General features: G+C 47.8%; 1 protein-coding gene across 1 annotated transcript in view; it reads left to right on the top strand.

Annotated features, from left to right (window-relative positions):
• PAMR1 (peptidase domain containing associated with muscle regeneration 1) overlaps positions 1-12,121 on the top strand; it is a 107,284-nt gene that overhangs the window by 69,401 nt on the left and 25,762 nt on the right. Inside the window, exon 5 of the mRNA XM_088459027.1 lies at positions 10,945-11,162. Within this exon, the coding sequence (XP_088315153.1) occupies positions 10,945-11,162 (218 nt within the window). The remainder of the gene's footprint in view (positions 1-10,944; positions 11,163-12,121) is intronic.

The following is a 12,121-nucleotide window of genomic DNA, read 5'->3' as shown; positions in this document are numbered from 1 at the left end:
ATGTGACATTATAATCTAGCACCCCTATATTCATGTAAAGAAATTGGGAGAAAAAAAGTCCACACTCCAGTTCATCTAAGCCATACATAGTATTCTGTGGAACTATACAGTATACTGCTCTGCCTTTATATGACTATATACTGCTCTGTCTGTGTATGACTATATACAGTATACTGCTCTGCCTTTATATGACTATATACTGCTCTGTCTGTGTATGACTATATACAGTATACTGCTCTGCCTTTATATGACTATATACTGCTCTGTCTGTGTATGACTATATACAGTATACTGCTCTGCCTTTATATGACTATATACTGCTCTGTCTGTGTATGACTGCATACTGTAAACTGTGCTGCCAGTGTATGAATGTATACTTTACTGCCTGTGTTTGACTATATACTGTGCTGCCTGTGTATGACTATATACTGTAAACTGTGCTGCCTGTGTATGACTGTATACTGTACTGCCTGTATATGACTATATACTGTACTGCCTGTGTATGACTATATACTGTGCTGCCTGTGTATGACTATATACTGTGCTGCCTGTGTATGACTGTATACTGTGCTGCCTGTGTATGACTGTATACTGTACTGCCTGTGTATGACTATAGACTGTGCTGCCTGTGTATGACTATATACTGTATACTGTGCTGCCTGTGTATGACTACATACTGTAAACTGTGCTGCCTGTGTATGACTGTATACTGTACTGCCTGTGTATGACTGTATACTGTACTGCCTGTGTATGACTAAATACTGTAAACTGTGCTGCCTGTGTATGACTGTATACTGTACTGCCTGTGTATGACTATATACTGTATACTGTGCTGCCTGTGTATGACTGTATACTGTACTGCCTGTGTATGACTGTATACTGTGCTGCCTGTGTATGACTGTATACTGTACTGCCTGTGTATGACTACATACTGTAAACTGTGCTGCCTTTGTATGACTGTATACTGTACTGCCTGTGTATGACTATATACTGTATACTGTGCTGCCTGTGTATGACTGTATACTGTACTGCCTGTGTATGACTATATACTGTACTGCCTGTGTATGACTATATACTGTGCTGCCTGTGTATGACTATATACTGTATACTGTGCTGCCTGTGTATGACTGTATACTGTACTGCCTGTGTATGACTATATACTGTATACTGTGCTGCCTGTGTATGACTATATACTGTATACTGTGCTGCCTGTATATGACTATACACTGTACTGCCTGAATGTGATATACTGTTCTGTCTGTGTATAACGGGATGCAGTCATGTGACCGGCGCCCGCAATTCACAATCCCGGCAGTGTAATCCTGGCAAGGGACCTAAAATAGGCGCCTATGTTAATCCCGACGGCAGGACCCCGACAGGACACCAGACCGATCGTCCAACGCCGGGGGTAAGTATCCACGTAGCCGGGGATGGGGGGGTTAGGTTTAGGGACTCTCAGGGTGACTTAGGGTTAGGCACCCCCCCGGGGAGTGTTAGTGTTAGGCTAGGGGAAGGGGGGTTTGGGGTTAGGCACCCCCTCCCCTCAGGAGGGTTAGGTTTAGGGTGCGGGGAGGGGATGGTTAGGTTTAGGCACCCCTGGGGGAGATTAGGGTTAGGCACTAGGGGGAGGTTAGGGTTAGGCACCCCTAAAGGAGGGTCAGGGTTAGGGGGGGGAGAAGGGAAGGTTAGATACTTTACTTACCTCCGTTGGGATCTGCGCTGTTTGGCCTGTCGGCGTCGGGATTTCGACCGCCGGGCCCTCGTCCGGAGGTCATTCATACCAATTCCGTGTATAACTATATACAATACTTCTTTATTTAGAGGGTCTATTTATCATATAGAGAAGAGCTCTTAATCCGTAGAAAACTTGTTTTTCATTGTAGATGAAGATTCTCCCTATTGAAAAGCCCCACAGCCGGTAATAGTGCCATAGCCGGGATCCCCGGTAATAGTGCTATAGCTGGGATCCCCGGTGATAGTGCCATAGCCGGGATCCCCGGTAATAGTGCCATAGCCGGGATCCCTGGTGATAGTGCCAGCTGGCTGTCTCCTTCCCTATGCAAGGCATGGGAAGCCTATTTATGGGCTAGTACCGCCTCACTCCTCTTACCATTCTCGCCATCTCAGGATGCTGATACCGGGGAAAGTGGTAAAGAAATAAATGTTACTTAATAAAATAAAGCATTTTTCTATTCATAGTTATATTGAAATATTATAATCTTTTCAGTATGATATTTTAATTTCTAAAACTGTAACTGGAAGCCCAATTCCGGTGCTGCAGTTCGATGTATGGGAACGCGGTAAGGTGTATGGGAGCGCGGTAAGGTGTATGGGAGCACGGTAAGGTGTATGGGAATGCGGTAAGGTGTATGGGAGCGCGGTAAGGTGTATGGGAGCGCGGTAAGGTGTATGGGAACATGGTAAGGTGTATGGGAGCGCGGTAAGGTGTATGGGAACGTGGTAAGGTGTATGGGAGCGCGGTAAGGTGTATGGGAACGCGGTAAGGTGTATGGGAACACGGTAAGGTGTATGGGAACGCGGTAAGGTGTATGGGAACGCGGTAAGGTGTATGGGAACGCGGTAAGGTGTATGGGAGCGCGGTAAGGTGTATGGGAGCGCGGTAAGCCAGGGGGCTGGGCAGCTGCCCGTAGAGCCTATAATGATAATTTGCAGAGAGAGATGTATTTATATATCTCTGAGAGGTTGCTGAAGAAAGTGTCTCCTACCGCCACATAATGGTGAGTAGATGCCTTAATATTCTAATGATAAACTATTACATTTGACCATTAAACAGTGTACCCCATATCACCAGCAGGAGGTAGTCAGCATCCCGAAGGTAAGTATCAGGGGTTAGGGGGAGGATTAGGATTAGGCACTAAGGTGGGAGGGTTAGGTTTAGGGTGCGGGGAGGGGGAGGTTAGGTTCAGGCACTAGGGAGGGAGGGTGTGGGGATTCTGACTGTCGCAATGCCGCTGTCGATATTCTGACCGCCTCCATCCTGATCGCTGGGATCCCATACCCCCCCCCATATCACCAGCATACTGGTGTGACACTATTTATCGACATTCAGAATGTCAACATAGATGGGCGGATGACATGGTGTCATTTCCAAAATGTCGGCGGCAGCATGTCAAGCGTGCAGATGTCCGCGGCGACGGTGAGTATTGCAAAACCTGGCCCTAACCCTAATTCTCATCGCAGCCCAACCCATACCCTAAAATCACCATAACGTCAACTGTTGACATTCTCTAGTCAACATTCACAATGTCGACCTGGTCATGTTGACCTTCCGTCAATGTTAAAGTATTGAGTGTACTGATCCCAGCGCCCATTCCAACAGGCACCAAGGAGAACCACCCAATAAAAGGTAAGCGAAGCATCCATTACATTACTCGTCACCCTAGACATGACGCCTCTCACATTAGCGCATACAGCACTTCTACTCAAGCAGCCCTTCAGCCAATGAACGCTGCTTGATCACGCTGTGCCCGCAGTAAGGGAAGGGTTAATTATGTGATGCAATCGGGTTCAGGCTTCATTAAAACTACAAGGTCTCATTACTGTACTTACCTTGCCAGCGCCTTGCTGCTATTAATTAGACCGTAGCTCTGCACAGGGTTCACGGTGACTAGTATAAATTATTCAGCGTCCCTGTTCCCTGCTGAACCGTTTGTTAATATGCGGCATATTGGGATAAGATTAATAAGGCGCCAGTAGCTCAGGGCGAGAGCGAGAGATATGAAATGACAGATTAGGCAGAGCCGGGTCCCCAGGTCCATTCCACGCTGACACCGAATCTCTCTTTTATTAAAATAATAATATTAACTTTATTATAATTCAGTACTCTCCAGTTCCTCACCTGAGCGACGGCTTCGTTCCCTGTGAGCTGCGACATTGGTCTGTCAGTCATAAATAGGCTTCGCATTGGTTGCTTAACCCCTCCCACTCCCCGCAGCTGGCACATGGAAGAGCGGTATCAGCAGCATGTAATACATTTAAGCGTGTGACAAGCGTGTGACAAACTTAGCATGTGTCTGCACAGATGCCTCACTAGCTTCTTTCTTACCGGATATAAGTGATATAAGACATCAGCGAGCAGGAAAAGCACTCTGCTTTATTACATCGACAGATAAAGCAAGTACACAGGCAGCACCACAAGGCCAGCAGTGGGAAAACAATCACGTCCCGTCTCTGAACTTCCATGCCCCTCTAAGCTTCTGGGTATTTTCTGCAAACATCCTATTGTACCATCTTCAGCCCGGCTTTCACTCCGCAGCTGACTAATATGATCAGTGATTGGTTCATTTGCTAAGTAATTCTCCTACATCTCTCATGCATGTGACACTGATGTCACACATCACATACCAATGCTGACACTCCCCAGGTCTGCAGAACACTGTCCCGGGTCTCATCCTATTTATTTAAACGTCCCCAGTTCTGCAGGACTCTATCCTGGTTCTCCTACGTATATAACCGTCCCGAGGTCTGCAGGACACTATCCTAGTTCTCCTCCTACGTATCTAACTGTCCCCAAGTCTGCAGGACACTATCCTGGTTCTCCTCCTACATATATAACCGCCCTGAGGTCTGCAGGACTCTATCCTGGTTCTCCTCCTACGTTTATAACCGTCCCGAGGTCTGCAGTTCACTATCCTGGTTCTCCTCCTACGTATCTAACCATCCCGAGGTCTGCAGGACACTATCCTGGTTCTCCTCCTACATATCTAACTGTCCCCAGGTCTGCAGGACACTATCCTGGTTCTCCTCCTACGTATATAACCGTCCCCAGGGCTGCAGGACACTATCCTGGTTCTCCTCCTACGTATATAACCGCCCTGAGGTCTGCAGTTCACTATCCTGGTTCTCCTCCTACATATCTAACCGTCCCCAGGTCTGCAGGACACTATCCTGGTTCTCCTCCTACTTATCTAATCGTCTGCAGGACACTGTCCTGGTTCTCCTACTTATCTAACCATCTCCATGTCTGCAGGACACTATCCTGGTTCTCATCCTACTTATTTAGCTGTCCCCATGTCTGCAGGACACTATCCTGGTTCTCATCCTACTTATTTAGCTGTCCCCATGTCTGCAGGACACTATCCTGGTTCTCATCCTACTTATCTAACCGCCACCCAGGTTTGCAGGAAACTATCCTGGTTCTCATACTACTTACCTAACTATCCCCAGGTCTGCAGGAAACTATCCTGGTTCTCATCCTACTTATCTAACCATCCCCAGGTCTGTAGGAAACTATCCTGATTCTTATACTACTTACCTAACTATCCCCAGGTCTGCAGGACACTATCCTGGTTCTCATCCTACTTATCTAACCGCCACCCAGGTTTGCAGGAAACTATCCTGGTTCTCATACTACTTACCTAACTATCCCCAGGTCTGCAGGAAACTATCCTGGTTCTCATCCTACTTATCTAACCATCCCCAGGTCTGTAGGACACTATCCTGATTCTCAGCTTACTTATAACTGCCCCCCAGGTCTGCAGGAAACTGTCCTGATTCTTATCCTACTTATCTAACCGCCACCCAGGTCTGCAGGGCATTGTCCTGGTTCTCCTCCTACTTATCTAACCGTCCCCCAGGTCTGCAGGAAACCATCCTGGTTCTTATCCTACTTCTCTGACCATCCCCAGGTCTGTAGGACACTATCCTGGTTCTCAGCTTACTTATCTAACCGTTCCCCAGGTCTGCAGGAAACTATCCTGGTTCTCATTCTACTTATCTAACCATCCCCAGGTCTGTAGCACACTATCCTGATTCTCAGCTTACTTATAAACTGCCCCCCAAGTCTGCAGGAAACTATCCTGATTCTCATCCTACTTATCTAACCGCCCCCCAGGTCTGCAGGAAACTATCCTGGTTCTTATCTTACTTATCTAACCATCCCATATCCCGGTTCTAATATTATCTATTCTTGAGGCTAGTTGCAACATTTGTTGCAATAATAGCAAGTCACTGGTGACAGAAGGATACAGAGTCTTTTTGAGACCAATTTATTTGTAATGGGACTATTTATCCCAGTGGATATAGTGCCTGATTCAGAGCCGCTCGCTATTTGCGGTCGTTCGTTCTAAAACAAGGGGTGGCTATTCAAATGAACCGTTCGCTAATTGCGGTCTGTTCACGCCTCTAAGTCTGAACGAGCGAGCAAAACTTGCGGTTGTAATTCTGAAAAATATGCCCCCTGGCCGCTCGAATCCTACGTCATGTCCGCTATTTTTTAGATTAATCGAGCACATCGAACAGCGTATGAACTGCTCGCTATTCTTGTGGCTGGTTTTTTCAACCGCTATTTTGCGATCAGTTCGGGGTAAAAAAAAACCAAGTGACGTGGTCAATGACGCTGCTGTATTAATTATGCACTCCCTTAAAACGCCCGTTTTGACCTTTAAGCACGCCTGCGATCTAATTCCACACCCCCGTTTTCAAGCACCTTCCCCTGTTACCACCCACATACGCCTCCTCCTGTCACTCAAAATAGCAGGCATTCGCTATATAGCGAACAAACGATTTTCGGCCGCACTGACTGGTTCGCGCATGCGTATTACAATCCGTATGCATGTGCAGATGTGCGAACATCGGTCAGAACGAACGAGCGGCCGCTTACGAGCGGCTCTGAATCAGGCCCATAATTCATTATCAGTGTATTGTTGTAATAATCCTGCCACGCATTTTAAGAATATTTTCTCACCCTACTTGCTTGAACATTATACAATATATGTAGGGTTATTTTGGTGTTATGATTTTATAAATTATATTAATTTAAGTTATATTTTAATTTGTTGTGACCTATTGCACCATCAAACTATGGGCCTGATTCAGACCTGCTCGCGACCGCACATCGCTTGCAAGCGGGTCGATGTTCACCCCCCTGCGCATGCATGTGTAGTGAGCTCCATCGCTCCAGGGCTCAATACAAGATGGGGCGGATGTCGATGTTGATTGACAGCTTGCCCTGTTTTGTAGGAGGGGGGGGGTTGGCTGCACAAATGCAGGCGTTCCCTAAGAGCAGGAAGTCCACTCGGGCTCGCGGGAGCCGAGACCCTCCGGCAGGGTCTCGACACAAGCCCGATGATCGCGATAATCGCAACCATCGCCAGGCCGCTCGCACTAGCTGTGGGTGGTCACCCACAGCTTTGCGAGTGGTCTGGAGGCCGAAACCAAAAAAAATGCCCTGATTCAGAGCGAGCGCTCGCAAACCGCGAGAGCCTCTGAATCAGGCCCAATATCTTTTGTTGTTGCTAAATACTTGTACTATATAGTTGGTAGCACCTCTTTGGGGGAAAATTTACATCGAGTTGGATGTTATCTTAAGGGGAGGGTCCTACACTGGTGCGGTTTTCTGCCTTTTGAACAAGATTTTTCAGCAGGGCCCAGGCCGAGGACACAATTTAACACTCAATCAGGCCCTCGGTTCCCTCGTGTAATCTGGAAAGTTAATTATTCTGTTTTCTTAAATTTCCCTTTTATTTTGCTTTTGTATTTGAATATCTGTTTTGTACTCTTTAGTTATTCATCACTCTTTTTAATTCTGTAATACATTTTTCTTGTATATTAAATTCCAATTTAATAAGTGATATCCTTTTTTTCTTCCTACAGATCCCTACCCTGAGTCATATTGCTACCTTACCCTTATGAATTGTTGGTGAGGGAAGTACTGCAGTAACTGGCTAGCTAAGTGACGCAGAGTTACGCCATTCTGTTGGGGTATAGGCTTGTAGAGGCCTTTTACACTAAGCGGTGGCAGGGTTAGAGAGTAATACCAGATAAATGGTGCATTATAAACAGTGCAGTTGAGTAATTATTGATAAATTATGCAATTAACCCATACGTCGGGAACCGGAGTGGTCTGGTAACCCCAAAAGTCCGCGTTAGTGAATGTCTCTTTTCATGTCATCTTGAAATCAATTTAGTTACCGACCTGCCACAACACAACTAAGATCCCTGCCCCGCATACCCGCTGCCTAGGTATTATGCTTGAATTGGAACTGTTCCTTGCTGCTCACATTCAATCTGTATCTAAAGGCGCGTATCCCCTAGACGAGAAAAATGAGCGAATGAACGATTATCAATCGCTCATTAATCGTGCAGTAAAATGCAGACAAACGACCAGCGATGCGCGTTCCCGCTGGTCGTTGTCAGCACTTGTCATCGTCTGAACATGCCAGGCAACCTGCCGATATCGACAGGTTGGGCATGTTCGGGGATGAGGGAGGGTGCCTGCACTGAAGGACATATCGTTCAGTGTGGGCACATTGGGGGTCATTCAGACCCGCTCGCGAGCAAATTTCGCTCGCTAGCGGGTCGATGTTGTGATACTGTGCATGCGCACGACGGAGGGAGCTCCGTCGTGCGCATGCACAAGACCCAGCGAGCGACGACAAATACGTCGCTCGGGGTCTCGCACCAAAAGGGGCGTGCTGTCGATGGTGACTGACAGCACGCCCCCTTTGGTGGGCGTGCCGGCCAGACGGAGGCGTTCCCATGGGAACGCCTACTGTCTGAGTCCGGCCCCACTGACATCAGTAATGATGTCAGTGGGAGTGACTTTGGCTCTGATAGAGGCCGCAGGGTCTCGTCGCAAGCCCGATGGTCGCGATGGTCTTTGACCATCGCGACCATCATCATGGACGCTCGCTATAGCTGTGGGTGGTCACCCACAGCTATACGAGCGTCCAGGAGGACGCTCCATTTTCATGGAGGAGGGCCCTGATTCAGAGCGAGCGCTCTGGTCAGAGCGTCCGGCTCTGAATCAGGCCCATTATCCACTGAACAGGATGAATGATTGCATGATTACAGTGTTTTAATCGTACAGTCGTTCCACTCTCGTGTAGTGGATACGCACCATAAGTGCTGTTATGTACATCCCCAGAATATATCCAGATCTTGCACAAGATACTGCAAAAACTCTAATTCATGCCCTCAGTATTTCCTGCATTGATTACTGCAATACTCTCCTTATTGGTCTTCCCCTAAATCTAGCAGTGGCTAGACTGATCTTCCTCTATTATTGCTCCACTATGTGAGTCTCTACATTGATTCACGGATCACAATAGACCCACCTCACACCTGGGGTCCCCATATCGCGATCAGGACCTGCTGCTCTTGCCAGCAGGTCATGCCCAGAAGAGGCCAAAGCTTTTCTTTTTTTTTCTTTAAAGCTTGGAAGGGGGCCGCGAGGTTGCAGCAGTCTTGTCATGCCCTTGCCCAAAATTTGTAATGCACCGTTTAACCCCTGTCTGGCATCTTTGTGCCTGCATATGAGGTAGAGTGGTCATGTCACCTTTCCATAGTGTGAGCAGCCATTTTGTCAGTTGAACTAATACAGCCCATCAGTTCACTAGGTGCCAGTGACATCACCGCTGAAGCATGGGACACTTCAGCCATTTTGTGGGCCAAACCAATATCTGAGACGGCATTCTACTTATTACCTAGCAAGTAATGACACCACAGAGGCATCGTGCATTTACTAAATTATATATTCTATTGGTTCGACCGGCAAAAAGGGCTTTTGTGTATGAGTGTGTGTACAGACTAGTACAGTGATCTTTCCTTCATAGATACAGCCTAAAACACAGTCCAAGAATGGTGTTTTAAGAAAGTTGACATTCTAAAGATGGTGATATATAATAATGGAATGAATAGACTTTTTGTGCAGAGACTTTACCGTGTAGTAAATGAGGATGTTCTTACAAAACAAGGAGACTCCACTGTCTTGAGCTGGGTACACACCGTACAACGGTGTGACCCAGTGATGCAATTCGACGATACATGGAGCCAGTGGCGGAACTAGAGAGTGGTGGGCCTAGGTGCAAGAATATGCTTTGGGCCCCCCTATGCAGTGCCCCTAGTAGTGGTCGCCCCAATGCAGTGCCCCCAGTAGTGGTCCCCCTATGCAGTGCCCCCAGTAGTGGTCCCCCCTATGCAGTGCCCCCAGTAGTAGTCCCCCCTATGCAGTGCCCCCAGTAGTAGTCCCCCCTATGCAGTGCCCCCAGTAGTAGCTCCCCCTATGCATTGCGCCCAGTAGTAGGTCCCCCTATGCAGTGCCCCCAGTAGTGGTCCCCCTATGCAGTGCCCCCAGTAGTAGTCCCCCCTATACAATGCCCCCAGTAGTAGTCCCCCCTATGCAGTGCCCCCAGTAGTAGCTCCCCCTATGCATTGCACCCAGTAATAGTCCCCCATATACAGTGCCCCCAGTAGCGCCTCCCCCTATGGTGTGCCAGTTCCCATGCCCCATTACACACACAACACAACTTAACTGAATCCTCGCTCCTGCCGCGAATGCTGCTGTCCGCTTCTCCCGGCCCGCTCTACACTACGGGAGAGACGTCATGATGTCTCTCACGTCACCCGCTGCGGGGGAAGCCGGAAGGCAGAGCTCATGAGTGAGCTCCAACCGGCTCCCTCCGTGGACGCAGCAGCCAATGAGAGTCTCTCTGACTCTCATTGGCTGCTATAACAAACACACAGCCCGCCGCTGGCGGCTGTGTGTTTGTTACTGTGTAGTGCTAACCACTCTCGCTGCGGTCTGAACTGTATTTGTGGGGCCTGGGGGACACTAGCGGTGGGTGCGGCGGTGGCTATGGGCCCCTGCACCACAGCGGGCCCCGCTGCAAGTCACCGGCTGCACCGCCGCTAGTTCCACCACTGCATGGAGCATACTGTACATGCAGCACAATCCAGTGTACTTCGGCGCAATGTGCTATTACATACTGCATGTAACACGATGCTGAATGACTGTCGTGAACTACAAATTAGGAGTACATACTATATGATGTGAACAATATATAGCTCAATACATCATATAGTGTGTACCCAGCTTTACACCTGACTGCTTCGTATATAGAAATGTATTTTATAAACACATTAACATGTAATGCAAAGAAAGGTTACCAGCACTGACACGCGTGACCGTGTCCTCCTGCCCAGGTTTGCTATGCTTAGCTTGGAATATGACTACATGTGTCAGTATGACTACTTGGAAGTGCGGGATGGTGATAACGTGGATGCGAAAATCATCAAACGCTTCTGTGGCAACGAGCGTCCGCTGTCCATCCGCAGCTCAGGGAACGCTCTGCATCTTCTCTTTCAGTCCGACGGCTCCAAGAACTTTGATGGGTTCTACGCCACGTTTGAAGAAGTTACAGGTAACTCGCTCTTGTTCTCGTAAGATTAACCCATCGCTTGTCAGGAGTGCAGGTAGCCGTCTTGTGAGATGAATCGCTTGGGTCGCTCATTTAAAAAAGCTGCAGCGGTATTTAGCTTTACTTCTGACAATGCATTGGGCACATAATATTTACTGCTAGGCTACCCGGTAATATTTATTTACATTGGTTACTAATTTACTACTTACTGGGGGCCTGATTCAGCAAGGAACGCAGTTGCTTATACGCACGCAATCGGCCAATTGTTGCGATTTGCGCATGCTTATGCATCGCAGTGCGCGTCCGTGACCTAGCCTCTGCGATTGGGACAGTCCCGATCACAGAGGATACGCAGACCCATGGCGGAGTGATTGACAGGAAGTGCCGTTTGTGGATGGTGACGAGAGGTGGTCGGCCGAACGCAGGCGTGCCAGTGCGTTCGCACGCCGTTACAGGGGCGTGCATAAATTATCCACTGTGAAGCCCTATGCAATGTGAGGTCTCATAGCATGTGTGTTCGTTATCAATTCCTGAGTAAGGTCAGGGCTTGTGCAAGTGTGCGCATGGGTTCGATGGTACTCTAGTGTACCGATGGTTTTGCTATTCTGCTAAGTGTTACGGATGTGCGTATGGTAAAGTGGGCGCCCCTATGTGGTGCTGAGGTTGCATTGCAATCGCAGTGGTTTGGCTTGCGTTCGCAGTTGAACTGTGTGCATTTGCAGGATTGCGATCCGTAGCGAATCAGGCCCTAGGTTACTACTTAGAGACCATCTTGTCTAAAATATGCCACACTCAGCAGAGTCAAAGCATAAGAATACTGATCGAGTGCCATTTTGTTTTACTCATGCGTAATTACGTATGTAACATTTGTTTGTACTTTAATCACCTATTATTATTATTATAATTACAGGTTTTTTTATTATACAGCACGAAAATATTTCAACATACTATAAATGTCAAAC

This window comes from Taudactylus pleione, unplaced genomic scaffold (assembly GCF_031769625.1).
Source record: "Taudactylus pleione unplaced genomic scaffold, aTauple2 ptg000887l, whole genome shotgun sequence".
NCBI lineage: Eukaryota > Metazoa > Chordata > Amphibia > Anura > Myobatrachidae > Taudactylus > Taudactylus pleione.
Note: the sequence above shows the minus strand (reverse complement) of the source record. Positions and strands in the feature narration are given on the sequence as shown.